The sequence below is a fragment of the Channa argus genome, chromosome 3 (genome assembly GCF_033026475.1).
Source record: "Channa argus isolate prfri chromosome 3, Channa argus male v1.0, whole genome shotgun sequence".
Taxonomy (NCBI): domain Eukaryota; kingdom Metazoa; phylum Chordata; class Actinopteri; order Anabantiformes; family Channidae; genus Channa; species Channa argus.
In genome coordinates this window covers 11349751-11373734 of record NC_090199.1, presented here as the reverse complement: position 1 = coordinate 11373734, position 23984 = coordinate 11349751, and the positions used below count along the sequence as shown (strand labels likewise).

Here is a 23984-nt window from a genome sequence, read left to right as displayed (position 1 = left end):
GAAATACTGGGGTGGGTTTTAGAATATGAAAAGCAATGTGCTTGATTTGCCTGCTTTTCCTCTTATACCATTGCATTTTCAATAAATCAACAAAAGGAGAAGCTGTTTAAGGACTGAAAGGACAGTTGCTTTATAAAAGAGAAAATTGATTGTGGCAGTCAGGATGAGTGGTTATAATTTATACTTAACCCATAACACATTAACAATGATGAAACATCCTATTACTTGACCCAAATGAGAGCCGAGCAATGCCTTCTTTTAAGCTTTGCCAAGATGAGCTTTATAGAATCGCAAATATTTTGCAGTTGTCATTTTAGAGAAAGAAGACAGCCATTCCCAGCAAAACAAATGAAGATCGTTCTGAGCTCCAAGTGTTTTTTTTTCCCACCAAATTTCCTTTTCTTGCTGGATTATCAATAGAGAAATGAAAATGAACGGTTTAGTGTTGCTGAGTGAGTGGATTGCATAACCAAACTCTAGAAATGCATCACTTGGGAAAATCAAATGGAACAATACAGCAATTGAGTACAGCTGAAATCTGAGACTCAGCTCCATTAAAGAGCAGGTTTCAGTGTTTGCTGTGCCTGACTGATTGCAATCATTTATTTCATGTTTTTTTTCTTGAATTATACAAAATGGGCAAAATTATAATAACTCCGTACTAACAGTAGGCAACAGTATTACAGTAAATTAAAATTAGAAGGTAGCCTGATATTCAGACTTAATGGGCTTTTTGTTACAACTGTTTACTGTTTGCAAAGGCTTTAATTTTTGCCTAATGAGTCACATCAGACAAACAGTGATGTTTGGCAAATTTCAAAATAATGATTTTGCTATTGAAAATACATGTTGTTTAGCTGTTTCTAAAACTAATGCAGACTAATAGAATGGCCCTGCAACAAATCTTCCCTTCATGAAGTTTATAAAGTTCCGATTTGTAGAAACTGTTTAATAGGGGTGTTGATTTATGTCAATGATTTAGGATGCTGTAGATTGTGGTGATGACAAGCTTTCCTGCATTACACACACTGTTGAGGTGTTGATGTTATTAAGCAAGGACTCACCGATATAAATGAGCTGGACAAAAAGGAAGAAATACCTTTCAATAATGTACATGCCAAAAGACTTAGAAACCAAAGCCTTCAAAATGATCACAAAGTTAAATTAGTACCTCTTATTACAGTTTCCACACAAACAAGAGGAAGGAAAAGAATTACTGCAGCTTTTTTATGTTAGTCTGAATTAGTTTTAGTTGCTGTAGGTATACCTAAGCTATACAATATTGAGGTTATATTGTAAATGTTTTAATACAATGCATTTTTAGCAAAACATAGGGGAGCCAGCTCAAGTCCTGCGTCATTTTAAAGAGAACACAATCGTGAGAATTCAGCAGTGCGAGGATGGTGACAGACTGAATTCTTTTTCATGCATGAAATATTCCTACTGGTTGTTTATAGCATCTTCACAGGGGAACTCGGGGAATAGTTAGAGCTTTTGTTCACGTTGCACTGTTTCATAAAGATGTGCCAGTGTGACCCTAAACATTATTGGTCCAATTCATCTGCAAAATACCTGAGAAAGAAAAAAAAAAAACACCGTATGTTTATATAAATGTGGCTGTGAACAAAACTGCTCACTATAGTTGATCAATATAAAGAAAAATGGTTGCACATGCTTTGTATTAAAGATGACAGGAATTAATACCTGCACACTGTACAGACATTTAATTGACATGCATAATGAGTGTAACTACAATAATGCATAAATGTCTATTCAATATAACAATTAGTAGACTAAGGTTGACTGATTTCATGGTGAAGGCTTAACTTGATTTCTATGACACAAACTCTAAGTTTTGTGACTCAGCTATTTTTAGGGACTCCTTGGAGTCTCAATATTACACAGAATTATTTTTGTACATTCATGATACCGATAGGAGCAGAGTGTGTCATTCAGTCAGCAACACCACTATGTAGTATAGTTCAGTGCACTCACAAAGACACATCAGCTAAAGCACAACTGCCTGAAATGGAGACAAGGTGTGAACTGCACCCACAGAGGGTTATTATCAGTGTGTCTATCAATCAATTGACAAATTCCTCCAAGGCTTGTTTTAGCTTGATTTCTCCCCCTTTTTCTCCCTTGACAGCAGCTGTATTGTGTGATAACATGATTTTACGTCTTTGATCTGTCATCCCAGTCTGTACTGTCTAAAGTTTATGTCAAGGTTTGTCTGTCTATAACTTTCCATCAGTCATGTGAGTACATAGTCGAAATGGAGCCCACTCACAGATAGTGAGGCAGCAATTAATTGCCTTAATACACTGAGACAGTTTCAGGGCATTAACAGGCTCTGCCAGTTAGAGAGCGGCGATGGAGGAGACAGCCTAGTCCTTCTCTCTGGAAAAACGCAAAGGGCTTAATTAGTGTTTTAGACATCTTTCTCAGGCTAAGTTAAACCTCACCTTCAAGTCTGGGCAATGACCTAGAAACAGCCTGTGTGAGTTTACCGAGTATCACTGACACACGGAGAACTTCGGCATTGAAAGACATAAGCAGGTGACAATCACAGCAGTTTCAGGATACAGAAATGTACGTCATATGCTTGGGAGGCTCTATTTCACATTACAAGAGAACAACCAACTCAAATCAAACAGCTCTCCTCTGTTAACCCAGGCTATTTTTGAGTAGGTCTGGAAAAAAGCATGAAGTCAATAGGTGTAATAATAAGTCTAACACTTGTATGAGACGTACCTGTTTTTCTGGGGCACGTCACCCTCATCCTCTGGGTGTGCAAGTTTATTGGGATGAACTCCAGAGATTTCTGGGCTTTGCAGCAACTTGGCTTGAATGACTGACCTTTAAAAAAAAAAACAACAAAAAATGCATAAATAAAAACAGAAACAAAAGGATATGTCATGTAACAAATTAGAATTGTTCTGGTGGAGATTTGAAAGGAAAAACTCCTTAGAGTACGAGTCCTTGGTGCTATACAAAACCCTTACCATCTGCTTTTGCTATATTATGATCTCTAAACATGACTGAAATATGTGGCTCCTCTCTTTATTATCTTGTTTATGTGCTTTGGTAGTAGAGAGCACAAAGACAAAGAAACAGATTAGCAAACATTAGATAATGAATTGGATCCATGTTCAAATGTTTTCAAACAAACATAAATGCATCTACACGCCTTGAAATATATTTAGTGAACAATTGAGTGAGAACGGGAATACACAGCACCAAATTAAAATCCATTTACATGTAAATTAAAGGTTGTTGAAGAAACTTCAGTTCACATTTAATTCAACATATAAAAAGGATTTAAGGTTTTCCCTATTTTTAATTGCCACAGTTTTAATTGCCAACTTTTAACTACAGTAACTACCTGTTTTCATTTGTCTGCAGTGAGCGGCTGTTTAAGTATAGGCTCCATTTTTCCAAATAAAGCATGCTCGAACAATGTTTGACATGCAGAACTACAAAGAATTTTTTGTTAGATTTTGGGTTATGATGAAAATTAGTTTCAAAATAAAAGCTATCTAAGTGCCCTAACAACATCATATAACACAAATGTAGGTGCTGTATTCCAGATAAAGAATGTGTTCATTGGAGTTCAACAAGCATCTTAAAAGTAGCTGATCATCCACTAATGTGCAGCACAATCCTTTAAGCACTGGATTTTATGGCCTTCGGAGGTACTTTGGTTAAAATATCCAATTAAAATTTCCTGCCAAATGACATGTTTGTGGCTTATAGTTGAGCTAAAAAAACCAAACAAAAAAAAAAAAAAAATCACAATTACACTCCATCCTTGCTGTTAAAATCTAAATCTTTGAAATAAGGCTTAGGCTTTTAAGAACAATCAAGCAACTGCGGCAATTTTAGAAGTGTTGTTATGTTTGACAGTAGATGTAATTCACTTAAAATGAAGGTGTTCAGAGCAGGTGCAGAAGACCAAAAGGAAAATGAAATAAATCACATTACAAAGTCTCAAAATCTAGTTTGATATCAAACCTTCTAATTAAACCCTGTTTAAAGATGCAAGGCTTTGAATTTCCTATGTAAGATATTGAGCTTGATTTCTAAAGCCAGTAAAAACTGTTTTTGTGTAGGATACATTCTTTCTAGCCAGCGTGTCACTGCACTGGTCATGGTACAATGTGTTAGCCACGTTGATGTAATTCATTAATTGTACTTGTAATTTAATAAGCGAACTGTTGTAAATCACTGTCACGGGACTGTGTGGGTATGGAAATAAGTGTGCAAATGGAGCAGCATCTGTTGTTTTTATAAGGCTCCCTTGCAAAACATCTGTCATGCTTGACTAACTATTAATGCACTGCATAACATTTCTCCACTATTCTTACAGTTCAGTTTTTCTTTTTCCCTTTTTTCTTTAATCACAATCCACAAGATTTTCTTTGTTTTTGAAAAGCTGTTCTGTGATATACTATGCAGCTGGCGGTGCTGTAATCACAGAGATCATTTCTTTCCTTGAATTGTCAGTTTTTTTGGCTATTGCCTTCTGTCATCTGCACACAGAGATGTTGCTTATCATTTCTTATTGCAATATCCACCCAGTTTTCTTTTTTACAGCTAAACTTCTTTTTATATGTTAAAATCAGTAACCCTAATGTGTTAATACAGCGAAAGCTGTTCTTCCCCTGGAAAGACCAAGCCTACACCAGGTATTTAGAACAACAAAAGAAAAAAGCTTTTATGCAGAAAATGTTTATAATCAAACAAAAAAAAAATCAAGTAAATATGTATTACAAAACCAAGTATTTAATGCTCATTATCCTTTCGGAAAAACTTAGATCCATCTGCCATTATTTATCAATGATTTCTTTACAATGTTATAGTACCACCCCCTAATCATCTAAATATTATTACTGGCAATATTTTTCATGGCTAATAAATAATTCCCGAGTGGTGGTGAAGCATGGTGAGGAGGACCAAGTGTGTTCTTTGTAATGAAGCAGCCCTGTCTGGCGTGTACTGTAACTCTGCTTTGTTTTAAGAACAACAAAAGTGAGTTGTGCACACTCTCTACCTTCAGTTTATTAATGACTCGCATAGAAACAAAGCCATATACTCCAATCAAAGCCGTACTTCTAGAGAAGATCTGTGTACACACAGAATGTAGATTAGAAAGTCTGTTTGCTGCCAAAAATATTTAACACCATTTAGCAGGTTGGCCAAACACGAAAACCCATCTACTGCACCTCCACTGGAGTATATAATTCTGAAAACTGCTGACCCACTCAAGTTGAAATGTGTTAGCCCAGAAATGGAAACACTTATGACTCAGCTGAAGCTGACAGCAATGTGGCTTATTATTTTGTAGTGAAAATCAATCATGTGGTAGTAAGTGGCAACAAATTTACTGCAACTCATCAAAGTGCATATGTAAACAGCGTTCATTTCTTAACACTGAATAGAAAATCAGTAAAATGTAAAGAGCAAAATATAGTGAAGGCCAAATCCTAAGCACCACATGTGGAAGTGTACAGTCTACAACACTACATACACTTAGTGCCAAAGTTTATTATGGTGCCAAAGAAACATTGAGACGTTCAATAAAGTCCTATGAATTCCTCTCTGCTTCTAGCTTATCCGATGTCTACTAGATGACGACAATTTTACTGCCAAGACCAAAACAAATGTCAGAGGTTTAATAGTATAAATAAAGGTATGTGATCTGTCCTCAAAAGATACTGTATGTTAGTGACTCTGTGAGACTTTGGCACATTCAGTTCAGCATGTGAACATGGTGATGTTAAGCAGGCATTATTGCCAGGCTCAAAACATTAGTATATTTTTCACTACTACTATTATTACTACTACTACTGCTCTAAAGCAGACTGATCAAGACTGTCGGGAATTTTTGTAGAAATTATTTATTTTCCATTAGTGGGGCGTTCAAGTTATGTATGCATCACATAATTCTATGTATTCCATGATGCTCTGATTACTGTCTGGACGGACAGACATGCATATATGCAAGAATGTGCAGATGGGAATGTCGACAGTTTTGAAGCTATCTGGTCCCAAACCAAAGCACTGGGTACATTAAAAAAAAAAAAAAAATCACTTTAGGATCACTTTAAAGGTCTGTAAAATATTAAAAATTCCACCTAATAGTTGTTGACACAGCAGCGCTGCCATCTGCTAGTAAGACTAATAAAAACTCTTGACCTATATACAGATTGTGTAAATGTCTTCACCCAGCCCATTTTAAGCTGCTGTCCTCAGTGTACCTCAACACATTTCTGTGCTAGGAAGAGCTGTTTCCAAAAGCTAATATTTACGTCAGTGGCTAAGCTGTCATCCTTCTTCTGTGGGTTTTCACTGTCAGCTGTGGAACTCTAGGGACCAGGCTAATCGAGGAAGTGACAGTTGTAGGTTAGATGAATTAGCCATATCAGATTCCCATCTGTTTGCCCAGGTGGGCTGGCTATGAGTTGGAAGGGCTGGATGCCAGCAGGACTGTCCAACATCTGGTCAGTATATCTTTTTTCATCTTTTCTGTCATTTCTTTGCTTCTATGTATTTTTCTGTACTCATATGATTCCTTCAGAAGACGAGCAACTGTTATCTTATGCCGTTAGAAATGTTTGCGGAGGTACCTGAGGACAAGCTAGGAAAAACACACAGATCACAAGCGGCAACAACCAGCACAGCAAAAACTGAGTCTTGTAGGTGAAGTCTGTCAGATCAATGTACAGTAGGTGTGTTTAAGCATGGTAAGTTTTTTCACTATTTGTTTTGTATTGCTGGGAGAATAGCAGGCTTTTTAAAAAAAATCAATCTATAGTTAGATATTTTGTAGAGAGGAGATGTGGATTCATGCTGTGTGAGCAGTGGAGTCAGTTTGAGAGAATATAAATTAGGAAGGTCAGTCATGTCTAACAGTGCAACTTCTTAAATTGTTCCAGTTCCTATTTGTATGCCTTTTACGCCTTTGGTCATTATTTTAAAGTCTTCTCTATATCTATTTATTATATATTTGTAATAGTAATAGTAGTAACCTAAAAAGAAAATTTGTGTGCACTACGTAGTTGGATGTTACCTGGAGGCAGACCTGATAGTACTGTTCTAAAACAGATATTACTCTGAGAAAGTAAGATATCATGTCAACCTGTCGTGCTATCTGTACAGTAACTAGCTTTACTGCCAGTCACACAGATACACGACACTGCCTTAATCTACAATACACAGCTCTGGGCTTTAAGCTGTAGTCATTCTATAAGTGGAGTCTAAGAGTGAGTGACACTTCTGTGCACCAAAGTGCTGCAGGTCCAACAAACACTACACTGAAGGGATTACATCTGTGCCTTTAATTCGTTGGCTGGTAAACAATGGATGTAGCCATGATTAATTTATGAAAGGAGTACAGTTATTAGAGCATCTGAAGTGTTCACTGAGGTCAGCTCATCATTAAATATGGATAAAATAGAATCAGCGAGGGCGCTGAACCTGAACATCGGGGACTGGCTCAAGCTCCCAGAAGACTGCTTCTTATTTTCCTCTTGTTATTCCGCTGTCTGCAGTCCCTTAAACTGTTGGTTTCTTGCTTCCAAAGTTTAAATACAAGAAATATTAGCAATTCCATACGACCCATTAAATGCCCATAGACCAGTGATTCTTTGTTAAAACAGAAATCCTTCTGACTCAAGATTGGCCTTAAATTATATGTGCATTCGAATCGGGCTCCGATTAATATAAATGCACCAATAATCCTATTAGAGGACAGAAATTCTAAGAGCTAGGAGTAAACCCAAAGAATTACAACTTCATTTAAAAGGTAAAAAAATACTAACTCTGCTGTGTGAGCATATCATCAAAAAGTAAGGACATAGTGATACAACCTTAAAAAGTTCTTCACTGGTGTGTACATATAAGTAATTGACTAGCAAGGCCCACTGACTTCATTTTAATGATCCCTTCTGACAAATGCCCCTCATTCCCAATATTTGTCACCACATATTTAGCTTTGGTAATTGTTTTAATTTCCCTGTCTCAGCTCACCCACTGGTCTTCACATTCAACCTCCTCCACACTATTTTTGTTTCTAATCTCCTCCTTTTTCAAGACCACATTAGTTATCAATAATTAATCTGCAGCAGTCTGCCCACCAGCTAATTTAGTCATGTCTGTCATCCTGTTAAGTTAATACACAACTCGATTAGAGTTGTGAGTCAGGCAAGGGCTCCTCTGTGCATTACAGCATCTGGGCCACACAAAGGACTTGTCAGTAACCATAATGACCAATGCCACATCGCTTCACCCTCAACCTCCTCCCTCAGAGCCTTGGCAGGCAGTGCAGAGGCTTAACCATTATCCCTTATCAGCTGAGTGAAGCAAAAAGCAAGAGACACAAATATCTCATTAGAGTGATGAGACTAAAAGTCATCAACAGCTAAAATGTTGCTCTGTCCACAGCAAACAAAGACATGCACAAGATGAGATTATTAAGGAAAAAAAAAAGTAAAAAGGAAATTAAAGAAGAAAAACACAATCATGGGTAGATGATCAATTTATGAGCTAAGATTTTCATTAATAATAATTTAGAGACTAGTTTGGGTGTTTATTTTGTACAAAGAAATGAGTCTGTGTCTGCGAGACCCTGTGCGTGAGTGAGGAGAACAAGGGCTGTATATGCATTACATAATAGTACCGCATTTATGTACAGTACACTCTACTTATAGTAATACTATTTTTTTTCTAGCTTTTGAGGCTTTAATCTAAACCAATAAATTACCAAATATGTTTTAAACACCCCATTATTATTGGCAAGCTCATGCTGAATGTCATGGCCAAATGAAAACCAGATAAACCCTAATAAGATGTGTGGATTAGTTTTATTATGCAAAACATTTGTAAAAAAAAAACAAATAGTGAAAAAACACTTGAAATACCAAGTAGAAGACTGAGTATTTGTAAATGTGGTGAAAGAGTCGTGTGTGTTTGTGTATGGCAGAGATTTGTTCCACGTTTTAGGTTTGCCGCAAATGTTTACATTAACAAAACACTGAGGAGTTCATGGGCACATTTATTTCAACTGACCTTGATGAAACCCGAGTTACTATGGAAACACTTTGACAGCAAGTAGATAAATGAAACAACCTCTTACTAAGCTTTCCATAGACACAAATCATCCAGAAACCATCCATCAATTTCTCCCTTTTTGGACTTAACCTGACAGGTTTGGGGCCACCGCAGTGTTCTGAGCCATCATCAGGTTATAACAGGATGCCTCACTCCTTTAATTACTTTCATACTGTCTTCTGTATTTAGGGACTACATATTACAGTAAGAGCCTACTCTCACCACTAACAACATTGAAGAGACAAATGTTAATTGTACCTCTGAAAACAGTTAGTTGACTAATATGTTGCACAGTATTGTACTTTTTTGCATTACAGCAAAAAGGTAATTAATTAAAACCAAAACGTGCACCATGTTCTGAGTAAAAGACATATGTGCGTGCATGAATTCATGTATGGACACAGGTATGAGCATAACATTAAGTGAGTGCAGTCATACCAGTGACCTTGTCCAGTTCAGCCAAAGTCTCCTGGTAGGAGTTAATGATTCCTCCATATCGAGTCATCACCTCCATCCTTAAGTTGTCCCAGTGAGGAGAAAGCTCACCCAGCTCCCTCAGATCCTGCACCCTGCAGATAAATAACACATCTATGAAAACCTTTGTGGGTTTTCATTGAAATTATACAGCTCATCGAAAAATTCAAAGAATCCTTGTTAGCTTACTGTTCTCTCTCTCTGTTCATTACAGGTCATTAAAAGAAAAAAAAATAAAGATAATAAAATCTAATTTAAGTCATAACCATGTTTGCCTAACTCCTTTAATTTCTAGTTATATCACAAAAAATGATCAACAATCTTGATAAAACAGACACACACGTTTGTACGTACAGAAGCAGACAAACATACATGCTCAGTAACATCCTAAAGCACCGTGCTGAGCCAAATTAAACACATTTCTAAACCTTGGGCTACAAGCTAGTGCCCACTTACTCACCACTCTGTATCCACGTTCGTGCCCTGCTCGTATTATTCTTCTACTATCAAGCAGATAACAAAACCATCCAGTTTTTACTAGTCTCACTAAAGAGATTCGTTGTGCACTTTTTCAGACCTTCAGAAATTATTAGTGGCCATGAATGTGTGTCTGTGAGGCTGATTTTATATTTGGAAGTACTTGTACTTTCATTGGCCCATCATTTGCATGTACTGCAAAAGGCTTCATCAGATGAACAGGTATCATTCAGAAATCTAATGCAAAGTTAACTGTATGGATATTACAGACATTTGAGGTCAAGGGCAGTTTGTTGTGTCTACACAGCTTAAAACTACATTATCCACTATACTGACTGCATTGCTTTCATGATAATGAAAATTCTGGTGATTATGTCTTATACATTCCATTCAGTGTACTGTACATGTATGTTTTAAAATAAAAAGGTACATGTATAAATACTTGATTATTTTTAGAAGCAGGCATACCGTAACTGCCTGAATGCACAATGTCACAGTTACTTCATTGTTATAGCTCAACTATAACAACAAAGCACGGATAACTCCCCCAAACTATTTCCTGGTTTCCTCCAGGTAAATAAGTTATTTTCAGATTACTTTGAAGTATTTCCATACACAGCAGAGGGCGATGAAAATGATTCCAGGGAGAAAGAAAGAGAACGAGAGGAGGGGTGGTGGTGATGAATCCAAGAGTCAAGGTCAAACAATGTACAGTATGACCACACCCACAATGTTTTAGTAAATGTTTGAATCCTCATTCTTCCTTGTGTGTAGCAAAATTTCCATTTGATGAATTTCTGTGCAATTTTCCTGCTGCAGTTTAATACAACACTGGTAGATGAATAAAAATAAATCTTGTGTTTAATCTTATGTTAGTGCTCTAATTCTAATACACTGTTATCCGATTTTGTCAACTTCTGAATGTCAGCAGCAGCCTTAAAAATCCAGTTCACAAACCTGCTGCATTGTGATGGCAACAGGAAATATTTTAAAACCTTGGCAAATGTATGTAATATTTTGCATAAGGTGAAAGCCACTAAAGGATCCCAGTTTTTTTATAAATTGGTTGAACTGATTCTTTAAATACAATCTTCAGACCAGTGTGTCATCAGCTCACGATATATACAGTGCATACAGCAAACATCTATAAAAAAACATGTGAAGATGCAGCCCTATTCTGGCTAAAAACAACTAAATTAGCTACAAAACAAATAGCAGATCACATAGATCTCTTGCCTCTTTGTAGTTCTAAAGAAACCTGAGCTGGAAACAACCTCCAGCCAGAGAGGCACCACATGCTGGGCGGCTGTGCCGACACGCTCTGCAGGTGGTTTTAAGTAAGTTATGCTTATGAAATAGAAAGATAGGCAGAAGGCTTCCTAACAAAGTAAGTGCATTCCAGATTACCATGAGCACGGTCAGCAGCACAGATATAAAGCACTTGCGAAGGACACATTATGTTTATTTTTAGCATATGTGAAATTAGTGCTTAAAACCACTGTAATTATAAAGACATTTAAACAGAGACCAGTGATGGATGTAGAATTCTGAAAAAAAACAAAAAACAAAAAAAAAAACATTTTTTAAATAAATCCTTATATGAAATGAAAATAAAGTAACCAACTTTAGTTTGTACAAGCAAAAAGAGAGACAAATACTGAAATAATACTGCTCTTTCAGTAATGCATGCTACAGCATTAAGGTAGATTTCCCAGCTAGAGAGGTCTCAGTGGACCCACTCCACATTTGATAGAGTGGGTCCACTTGAAACCCTAGTTTCAATCAAATACATTGTTTCCAGCATAGTCACTTGGGTTGATGTCGCACCTAATACCATAAATGGGCCATTCTCACTAATCAATGGGCAGGGTTGCCACATGTTACATGGTACTAGATTGTTCTTTAACAGATTGCAGACATCCACAACAATCTGTATCCTCTGATTATACCTCCTGCGATTCGTTCTGCTCATGTCAAACACACTTTTGTCTGGTGTAAGAGATCTGGTACGTGCGATGGAACGTCTATAGTGGAGGTCGGGATGGATGATCCCACTGTGACAACTACAAAAGGGACAAAATAATACTGAATATAAACTGCTTGTTTAATGGAGCTTATAAGGCAGTGGTAGAGAGATAGGGTACTGCCCGCTTATAAAGAGGACTATTGACTGGAAAGAGTAAAGATGCAATTATACAGTATATATGACAACTAAAACAGACATACGAAAAAGTGATCTAATTAATTAGAGTGTTTTTTGTTTAAATGTTTCAAGTGGACTTTCCCACCCAATAGTTTATTTTGTGCATGTGTAACCTGGGTCAGAGTTTTATTGGTGCCAGTTACAATGTGTAGTGTGTTAAGATGTGGTTCATAAAGTTGACCCTGCCATTGCTGTCCCAGCTCATTTCTGTCTGAGCATCCTTACAAGTTTAATAAAAAAGGAATTTATTCGAATAGATAATGTAGCTTATTATATTTGCCTTGTAAACCACCTTATCTTGGAAAATATATAAACTACGAGACAAGAACTAAGTAGGTAAAAACAAATACACTTGAGCATGAACGAATTTCATATAAAACGGTATTATAGAGAACAATCAGAAGAAAAGAAGTCAGATAAAGAAAAAAATCAATTTTTAGGACTAAAGGACATATAGAAGTTAATGTCATTTCATTCTCAATTTTAACAGAAATATGTTGCAAAAATTAGACATGGAAATATGTTCAAATGTTTTTAGAAAGATCCCTGGGACAACAAAACAAATTCCTTCAAAGAGCAAAGACCTGTCATCTGGGCACCTTTATTTCATGGTGCGTTATAGGGCCTGTTCAATTTAATCACAGTGGGCTTTGTGTGTTGGGTCAATAAAACCTGCATGAGAGGACTTAAAAGCAAATCTCTAACAATGCATTCAGCACCTTGTAAAAAAAACAGCTCTGTCCAACACAAAGTCATTAATCTGATCAACGACGTACAGAACAATTCGAAACAGTGAAGCTGGATGTTAAAATGTCACCGGTAGGATCTTGATATATGATTACAGCTCTTGTTTATCAAGATAAAAAGATAGGACATGATTTTTTTTTATGTTAATGAGAAACCAGACAGCTCTTAATGAATAGGGTTTAAATAGCAATGCACACTCTCTACACATGAATTCATTATCTCTCTCTCTCTCTCTCTCACACACACACACACACACACGTTGAGTCACCGACTCCTCACTGTGGGAGAAATATCAGCCACCTTTGTGTTCGCAGAGTTAGATCAGAACATGACTGAAGACATCAAAGTAAGCAAGCAGAAGAAAGAAACACCCAAGATTATCTCAGAGTGGTAAAGCAAACTTAGCCACCCACCATCCGCCACTGCACTCACAACTTTGCAGCACTAACTGAATCATTAAAAACACAGAGCAAGCAGCAGTGTGAGGCTGGCTGACAGAATCAGCTAAACGTAGAGGCACCGTGGAGAAAGACATTTCAAGAGGATTATAGGAGAGGTGCTTAAGCGACCAAGCTCAAGATACGGTACACATGCCTATTAATAAACAAACATTGTATATGGTAGTCAGCTGTATTATACAGATAAGAGATTCATAAATATTCCATAATTGCCTTCTTAATTTAGCTGTGATAAAAATGATCAGTTTGCACAGCTGATCATCTTCTATTTAAACAGAAAGAAGGGGTAGAGATTCTCACAGTGGATATGTGGTAACCATGGTCTGGGCAGATTGCAGTACATCTGTTTGTCAAGTAAACTAATAATAAAGTCTGTGTAGTGAAATGGTCAATTAGTGGTCTTTGATTGTCTCAGTATATGTGTGTGTGTGTGTGTGGTAGTGGGTACTAACTGAGGGTGACAGTTGTGTGTATGTTTCCAGATGTGAATCGACATTGAACTGTAGGTTATCACTTGGGTGCACAAAAGTTAGTTAGCAAGTTACAATTTAAAACCGGATACAACAGAGGTACATTTATTTCAGTTGGGAATGGCACCACAGGTCCCAGTAGAGAAAAAGTTGGATCTGGTCCTGCCTTTTCAACACTGGCGAATAATTTCGTTGGAAGTGTGCAAACTAAATTTGATTTCCAACATGAACAACCTATTTCTGCTGTTTACCTCGAGATTGTCACAACCAAAGATGAACCTTAAATACACAGTCTGTCACTGTACCTGGACTTTCCAGTTCTTATTTTATGTTTCTCAGGGACATACAACAAACAGCCACTTCTCCCATCGCTGATTAGTTAATACCTGCACAAGCAGGCATAAGCCATGGAATGATAAATCTGGCAGAGACGTCCAACAATGATTTTAAAAAGACTTACCTGCTCACATCCTCCTGAATGTACAGTGAGAGCAGCTGTTTGGGGACGCTAAAGGACAACGTGCATTCCTCCATTTGTTCCCGCACAAGCATCCACTTGCTTTCCACTGTTTGAAATCTGTACACCTTGCATATCGGGTTCCTGAACACTAAGAGGGGGACACAATGGGGGAAGGGAAGAATGACAAGAGAATGATAGAAAATGAATCACATTCTTATATTTCTGAGTATTCACAAAAGGAAAACAGAGGCTCTTATATCACTATGACAGCTGGCACCCTCAAGGACGCCACAGACCGAAACTCTTCAAAACTCACATGAGGTATGAAGCTCAAATTAAATTCTATAATCAATAACTGTGTCTGCCATAGATAAGGCGTTTCTCATCTTTCACGGGTCTCTCCCTCTTTCTTTTTCAGTGGCAGCATGTCAGCCTAGAATACAATAATTCAGAGACCTTGCCCTGTTAATCTGGCCTTATTATTTTCCTCTATTTCCATTTTAATTGCTTGTTTATTGTACAACAGTGGGGCGGAGACAGTTGAATCATTCTGAAACTTTACTTGGTAACCCCACCATCCAGCTCTACCATTAGAGCAGATCAAAATTCAGCCCCATCTTCTTCATTTTTGCAGAGAGTGGCTAATAGCAGCAATCGAAGAGTGGGAATGAAAAACAGCTCTAATGCTCTTATCTGCATGCTGGCAGCAGAGGGCAAAAAGCTGTGCACCCTGAACAGTGTTTACTGCTCCTTTTCGTTTCCAGAGCTGCAGTCAAATAGGAAGTCATTCAATAAGTCGGAGTTGAAGCACCCTGTGTGAAACGTTGACAATCTGGCTCTAGGCAGTCAAACATGCATGGCACCAGTAAAATGTTTTTGCTTGAATTCACAAGTAGGGGCCACAATTCTCCTTCTACTGAAAGCACAGAGAATATTTTCCTAACCAAACACTTACTTCTGTACTATAATCTGGCCCCAGTCAAAGTCACCTGTACATGCAGAGCTGCTACATCATTTCTCTTTGAGTGTTCAGTGATGTCTCTCAGATGAATTCCAGAATGCACACTACAGTGGAAGTGTGTGTGTAGTAAGATGACCTTAATTATCCCTGCTGGTTTTAAGAACTGTTTCAAAAGAGCAATGCTCAATATCTTTTGGAGTTTTGAATCAAACAAAACAATTTTGTCAAATGTCCAAAAAATGTGCAAATGATAATAAGCCTTGTCATCACATAGCTTCTCACTAGAATATTTTTGCTTAGTTGCTGTCATATTTAATCCAGTTCAAGTAATATTTGAAAACAGTGACCAGCTTTTTAAAGCCATTTAAACATAGCCATAAAAAATGATCCAAATGAAGGATTTTCATCTCAAGAAATAAATAAATGGGCTTTTAGCAAGTTCCCATAGACAGGATATAGGAAAACAATAAGAAACAATGACTAATAGACTGGCGAGGTTATATTAAAAAAAATGAAGACTATCTTTTAAAAGAGAAAACTATGCTCCATAAAAGTGACTTCTAAACCTTTGCATATAAAGTGCTTCTATCATTCTCTATCACACAAGATATATAGGTACTGTATATTCTTCATCAACAGCACACATTTTTGGAAGGCATCTTATTGAAAAGACTAACTTAAGCTCATTACATAAAAACCTCTTGCATCATAATTTTTGTGGATAAAAACCCATAAACATTCAGACAATAGAGATCCTCTGAAGGGCAATAACTGTGAGCCAAGTAAGCTGTAGAGAGGCTCCTTATTATTTTTCTGTGGTGAAGTTGACGTTGAATTTGATGATGATAAGTGTTAAGATTGGCCCTAGAATGACCTCAGGAAGGATTCATTATTGCATCTAAATGAAATGGGATATTCAGATATTTTTGGCATGAGGATTAAAGTGAAGTGAAGCGGATGACAAAAATAAATGGGGAGGAAGAGATATATGGATGAAGGTACAACCTCAAACAGAGAAGCGACAGTTGCTGAATTCCACCTCCTTCAGAGAAGGGGATTAACCCCTGAACTCCACCCCACCACCACACTAATCTGACGACCAATCACACGCCTCAGTTTCCCTTCCTGACACCTCTTTAGAAAATGACTTCCTGGGATGTGTTATGTGTGGGTTCGGCTATCTCCCTGCTCTCTGTATGCTCATTTTAAAAGGTAATAAAAGTGGAAGACTAAATTGCATTACTCAATCCGGCAGGGTCTGCAGGGAGGGTATTGTTTTGACGGGCTGCAGATGTGCACCTGCAAACATGGCTGCAGTTCACTAGCTAATCACAGTGGAAACAGTAAGTGACAATGACACCATGACAACTGGCGTGGGGCTGTTATAGAGCTTAGGGATGTAGAGGAAATCTGGATAAAAGAGACATTGGATATGTGGAACAAATTAATACAAGTCTCTCAAGTCTAGAAACAAGGGGTGTGAAGTTTCAACACTGCATGAGTCATGACCTTTTCAAGTGTATCCTTTTTCTGTCAATGTCTTTCACTCTCTACAATTCTCTTTTTATCAGTGAGAGTGCAAGCTTCTTGTGTTGCCACAAAATTAATATTCTGCAACAAAATGGTATCTTTGTCTTGAAACAAGTAGGTTCACCTCATTGGGAGTCATCCCCAACCATTCTTCCTTGCTGCCTAGAGCCATGAAAACTAATGAAAGCGTAAAAAATATTAACTTTTATAATCAAATAGGATTTGAATTTCTTGTTATTGGTAAAATTATTCAAGGTAACTTCAATGCTGATTAAATGTGTTAACCACAATGCTACATTCTAAAAGACAGTTGATGACAGTTTTTGAAAGGTGTCAAAAAATATAGATAAGTACGTAAGTAACAAGGCAAAATTGAAATTAGACATCTTTTTCTTTTTATCTGTGATTGCCATGTTATCCAACAAGAAATGCTGCAATTACAGGTGAACAGGTTGTGAATCATACCCGGGCCTGTCAGTGGATTATTTTCTCTGTCGACACAGGCATGGGATGCAGACTCACAAACCAAGGGACACTAGAAAGGAAAAGAACAGAAGGAGAGAGACAGAGCGAGACTGTTACTTGACATCAAAATCTTCTTTTCAAAATAACTGCAGTAATGGTGAAGAATGTTCTGAGGAGCTATTGGGCTTTGATCATGCCTGTTACTTGTGTGATTCGACAAAGCCAACGACCATATAATATCTGACAGAAACTGTGGTTTACTTGAGGTTAGGGCATTAAAACTGTGTTAAATTGAGCTAGTCTGTTTGAAATGAAAATTTAAATATTCTTAAAAATGTGGGAATTTGTGTTTTTGTAAGCTTGTGGTTCACCTTTAACAATCTCATTTTATTTTATTGAATCAACCTGTTGTAGCTTTCAGCACAAAGATTGTATGCATAAAGTAGCTACTGACTACTTATGCATATAGCAAATCCAACATTTAAATACTAGATTCACATGAAACCACAAAGAGCAAACAGCTGCTGCACTGCTCTCTTTTCCCTTCAGATGTTCAAGCTATGTTTTACGTCGGCCTTCACTGCAATCAGTGATATCACAGCAGGTGACAGCTGAAAGAAAACACCTGCTGTGATTTCACTGATTGGGTGCTGGGTTGGTAATTTATTACCTCCACTGCCATTTTAGTCTTTATCAACTCACCATACTGTAGTTTCCCCCCCGTCAGTAAATTTTCAACAACTATGTGGTGACATATGGTACAGATTGCTGCTCGTACAGAATTCCAAATTGCAAAAAAAAAAGAATGAGGTAATACAAGGTTTTTCTGTGCTCTATGTGTTTCCATGTATAACTGACCTTACCTAAAATAGATGGGGACTTACACAGTTTGTAATGTAATATGTCAATTATAATGTGTTACTGGGCAACAGAACAAATATTTTTATTATAATATATATATATATATATATATATATATATATATATATATATATACACACACACACACACACACATCACTGTTTCAACTTACCAGGAAACCCTGACCGCGTAGTTATTGTTGCTATGTTTATCAAGCTTTCTGTTTTTGCATGTGCATTTGCAAATTGTGGAACATTTGCTGCTCAAAAAAAAAATAAGTCTTTGATTTCATGCAGTACTAGACAAAAGCAGCCTCAAACTTTTGACTTTACCTAATGAAGCCTGTCTTTTTTCAATGAACCTGTAACATCACAAAAGAAGTGTAGCTGCTTGTGCTCAGTGGGTGTGGAAATGATATCTTGTTAGTAGGCAGGACTTATGAGATCACAGATAATGGTAAAACAACAAACACACTACTACTGACCACCATCTTTCTTGCTATCTGGATGTTGGCTCTGCCCTGTCTGATGAACCAGTTAATGCAGCTAGACAGCCAAACCTGTCCTCAGAAAAGAACTTTAATGAGTGCTAGGAAGAATCCCTCACCTCTCCCAGCTTGGAAAGTGATCCTAAATAAAGGAGACACCCAGCCAACACCAACGCTCTCACACACAAAAGCCCAAAAATAAAATGTCTCCATTGAACGACCGCTAACTGGCAATTTCAGTGAGTGTACAAGCGAGGCCCCTGATACTGAAGTATTACCAATGAGCCAAGGGCTACAGCTGTGAGAGGAGTCCCATTGTAATTGTAAGCAGTGGACAGCATGTGTTCATTGACTCTTTGATGAGTAAAATATGTAAAGAGATCAGATCAAAGGTGATTGGAGTCTCTGTCTTGTTTCAGCTGACTGTTTTTGCAGGGTCAGTGGGATATTCATGAGTAGCAAGTGCCCAAGCGGTGACACAGAATGATCAAACAAGTGCCTCCACCCCTCAAAAGACACACAAACAAACACTTGCGGGGAAGTTGTCATTCAATTTACCTTAGTCTAGTGTGTGTCAGGCTGCCTAAAGGTACATTTGCCTGCGAATGTAAGAATTTCAATTGAGCCCTCCCTAATGTTTGTCATTTTCCTTCTTTCTTTCCTCCCCTCATCTTCTACAACAAAAATGCCACACACAAAGGGAAATTTGCTGTGACAAAACACACTCTCACACACACACACACACACACACACACACACACACACACACACACACACACACAGTAACACAATCATCAAGATGACATGGGCAGATTGTCAGTGACACTCTGGAGCCTTGCAGGGAATCTCCCTTCACCAGCAACAGTGGTGGGCAGAACCCAAACCAGTCAGCCATGTAGAAGCCCTTGGTCAATTATATAAGACAGTGATTCATGAACACGCACATGCACACACACGTACGCATGAAAACAAATACACAAAATATCAAGTCAACAGGAGGCAATGACTGCAGGTCTCACCGCTGCTTTCTACAGCAATGCTGTGGTGAAAGTAAATCAGAAACAGCATTAAAGCTCATTCTTTACTTTTAGTATTCAAATATTTTACCAGACTTTCACAGCTATATTCCTATTTTCCAGGAATGTGGAATGTATGGAAAACTGAAATCAGGTGCGTTGGCACTCCAATTTACACAACACAATGTTTGGTTTCCTGTCAATCTCTGAAGGAGAATACTCTGTCTTCCTCCTTTTCTCCCATGATTGTGAGTCACTTCAGAGCTCAGTTAAACAATTTGCGTTGTATGATTCAAAATGGGGAAGCTAGCACCAAGAAAGCTACGTGTAGGAAATATCTTGGTCAAATAAATAAAAAAGTTTGAGGACTGGCTGCAAAAATCCCACACAAACAGTGTCAGAATGCTAATTTGATCTTTCTTTAATCTTTTCTATATATGACAGAGACACAAAAACGAGTGTACTCATGGACACAGACGCTAAACACACACACATCCTGTAAATCCCCATTAGAGTTTACTCAAGTTTGTTTAATCCCATTGGAGGACTTGAGCAGTGCCAGTTTAATCCTCGCATTAGAGCGCACAAGGCATCTAGTGCATGGAGACTCCTGATTTGTCTATTCAGTCTGCCGTTTTACCTTCTGCGATGGTATGTCGGTGGTGATGTTGTCTACATCGACCTCCTCCATTTCCCCCATCTTTAGGCGACTCACCACCACTGTTCCAGCTGCACACGCAACATCAGATGACCTACAGGGAGACAGACAAAGAGATACATTCAGCATAACCCCCTTTTATTTTTTTTCCTGTTGAATGAAATATCTGCTCAGTAGAATGATCATTTCCTCTGGCTACTAACTCTCTACGGGTCTCAGTGTAATAAATATTAATCTCTGTGTTGTTGCCCCCCCCACCAACTCTCCAAATCTAATAAGCTTATTTCCAGCCTTGAACAGGTTTTGAAATTATTAAGCTGTTTGGCTACAAAGTGGAGTCAGGACATGGACGCTTGTACTGCAGCAATTGCTTTCCCTGACAGGTTTTGCAGAAGAGTCTGCATGCAGAATAAAGCCAAGCTTGCTCCAGTGGGATGCTGATGGAGCTAAAGGAAGGAACATTTCGTATAACTGTTCAAACAACCATCTAATAACCCAGGCAGAGTGTCTTGACAGACATGAAATTGAAACCAGGGGTTTCATATTGAGAAGCCAAACCAATCTCTTTCCCAATCATGGTGCCATGATTAAGGAGCTGATAGAAAATCTATAATATTGGCAGCTAGACAGACTCTCTTAAATGATGAAAAATAGTCCCTGGGCATTGTGTAAGCAAATCTGATCACCTTAACAGACCCGCCCATAATGCGCTCAGTTCCACTCCAGCCGTAGAAAATATTGGATGCTTTGTGCGAGCCAATGATCTGGGGACACTGAGGAAAAAGATGACACACCCCAGCCTGAAGAGGTGAAACCACAAGGATGATGATGGAAGCAGAAAGAACGCTTTCAAAGCCAATCCATCTTGTTCAGATACGAGGAGGAAAATCTAATCGTACCCAAGGGAGAAGAGGAACAGGAAGAAGAGACACAGAGAAAAGGTTGGGAGGACTATGAGGTGCTACAGCAGAGGGAGAGCAAGGGGGGAGATGGAGGGAAAAGTGTCTCTGTGGCGGGAAACTGGGAGCCTCAGTTAGTGCTTAATGTCTTACAGCAGTCCCTGCGCAGAGACAGTAACATTGGTAGGTTTATAAATCTAATCACTGTCCCTTGCCAGACACCTGTCTCGGTGTTTACTCCTCTACTCGCCTTCCCGTTCCCCCCTTATTCCTCATCATCTCTCTCACCCTCTGTTTCTCTGTGCAACAGTCAACTGAAGCACAGTAAAAGAAAGTCACCCTGACTTTGAACAGTATGTACTGACAGTGGCCCACACATAATCAAGGAAATGGAGATTAACATGCATCACATTCAGTAACAGTCATCTCTGGGCAAACCTTGGGGGTTACAGTGGCCCTTTACGCTTTAGATTGCTCTGCCTCAATCTACTAATGTAACCCTCCATTTAAACAGCGAGGGGGCTTTTTTTTTTTTAAAAGAATTGGTTTAAGATGACTTACATGTGCCTTTGTTAGAAATACTGTGAATATTTTGATTTGCAGCCAAACATAAACTCAGCACCTATTCAAATACCATCTTCACATATTTTTGTCTGCCAGGAAAATAGTTTTTCTGCAGCTCGTTCGAAGGGACAGAGATGATTTGTTTTAGCTATGCCATCTCATTGCTGGCTGTACTGCACAAATTCTGCTAAAATCAAGCAATGAAAAGCATCTTGACAGCAGGTCTGGCCTGCTCTGACACACCTTTTTTGGCAAACAACAGTCTTTTAGCAGCCACATGAACTGACCTCAAATTAACTTTGAAGGTTTTGATGAGAGCTGGGGGATGAAAAAGAACCCTTGTCTCCCACTCCTACCCAATCCTTCCCCTCTCAGATCCCCTCCTTTTCCTCCCCTCTAATTCCTTCTGTTAGAACTGGCATGGAAACAAATCTGCAGATTGTTCTTTGCCTGCAAGCCCATGTTTTTTTATCTAATTGGACCAGGATCTCTTTTATGACACTTAATCAGATGGCTTTGTTAAAGTGACAAAAATAATGTGCTTAAAATGTCTGCTGTAAATTTGGCACAATTCAAAAACTAATTAGTTATCAGGGAAGTGCCTTACATTTAACAGTTATTTTCTTTTGAAGGCCTCTAATGGAATTTGCAAACATATTTTCCAACATAGGAACATACAGTGAAAATTGTTTAAAAAAACAAATCGATCTGTAGTGAGTGTCAAATCATACATTTACTTCCAATTGTCTGAAATTTAACCGGAATAACTTTTAATTATTAATTATTATTAATTATCCTGTAAAAGACATTTGGGAAAATATATAGTAGTGTACGACCAACTCCTCCCACTTTGTGTCAGGGTTCAGTGAATCAGCACACTGCAGGAGGCTCTCTACATTATGCTTGCTTAGTTGTGAAGCTATGTGCAACAAATTTGATTTTAAAGATAAAAACAAGCTTGAAAAGTTAACTTGCCCAATATACAACTTCTGTTACACTGTTACGAAACATACTGTCCATTCGAAAGATAAGTGAAGTGACATGCAGTACCTTGTAAGAATCCGTCTACAACAACAATGATGAAAAGAAATCTAATCCTAACAATGACAAAAAGACATGAACCCTCAAATCTACAAAGAGAAATTTTGCACATTTTTGCTAATAACTAAAAAGGTTGCCAGTAGAGACTTTGGTGAAACGTAAAACAACCACACACGGGGGAAAAAAAGACAGTTATTTTTTCAGGTTGAGTGGTTTGATTAATGTATGTTACTTTGTAGCAGGGACCTGACCACATTATGTCTTTGCAGTTTTTCCATTTTATCACAATTACCATCATTATTTTTTAATGGCTCTAAATACGGCTACTACTATGCTTGGTTGGTGTTTGAAAGGCAGACACTCATGTTGAAGGTTGCTAGAGGTGGTTTATGTTTTTGCTCATCTTGTTGTTTCTTTGGAAGTGGAAAATATTGGCAGTGTGAAAAATCTTGGGGAGTTGACGACAAATGGTACGTAGAGATAAATATTGGGGAAAACTGCCTAAAAAAATTTGCTCTTCCTGGTACCTTATTGACCAAAAGATGGAAAAATTTGCAGAGTGGAGCCAAGGAAATGGCAATTGGTCCAAAAATGTTAAAAGGTTTGAATTTAACAGCCCCTGGGTGGGAGACTTCATAAAAAAAAAGAACATCAAAGCAGCAATACCTCTGAGGCCATCAGGGGCTTTTTGGTGTGAAAAGACTCAAAGAGGAAAATACCTGACATCCACAGAAATGAAGCCAAACCCCACTGGCTTTTCCCCTCACAAGGCCTTAGCTTCATCTGTAGAAACCTAAAAATACACACCAGGACCTGGAATGGAATAAATATTTTATTCCCCCCCCCGCCCAAATAATAACATGTTTATGTCCAATGGGACAATTTAATGCGTTCTGCTGTGGAATAGGTGTTAATGGTCAAACATAACTAATTGTCAGGATCATACATAGGAAATAACAATGGAACAGCCTTTTAAGGGTAGCAGTGAAAGTGAAGTTTCTTGGCCTATATAAAGCTGGACAGGTGAGATAAATATAGCTCCGGCTAGTTTTCACTGAGGACAGATGTTAGGACATGGGACTGTAATAACGTTGGTCCTGCT

General features: G+C 38.0%; 1 protein-coding gene across 7 annotated transcripts in view; it reads right to left on the bottom strand.

Moving 5' to 3' along the window:
* The window catches only part of inpp4b (inositol polyphosphate-4-phosphatase type II B), a 136280-nt gene that overhangs the window by 41253 nt on the left and 71043 nt on the right, over positions 1–23984 (bottom strand). For all 7 annotated transcript variants that reach the window (XM_067498315.1, XM_067498316.1, XM_067498317.1 and 4 more), the window contains 5 exons: positions 20361–20472; positions 17357–17426; positions 14401–14548; positions 9550–9680; positions 2755–2859 (listed from right to left, as the gene is read on the bottom strand). In XM_067498315.1, coding sequence (XP_067354416.1) covers positions 2755–2859; positions 9550–9680; positions 14401–14548; positions 17357–17426; positions 20361–20472 — 566 coding nt within the window. The remainder of the gene's footprint in view (positions 1–2754; positions 2860–9549; positions 9681–14400; positions 14549–17356; positions 17427–20360; positions 20473–23984) is intronic.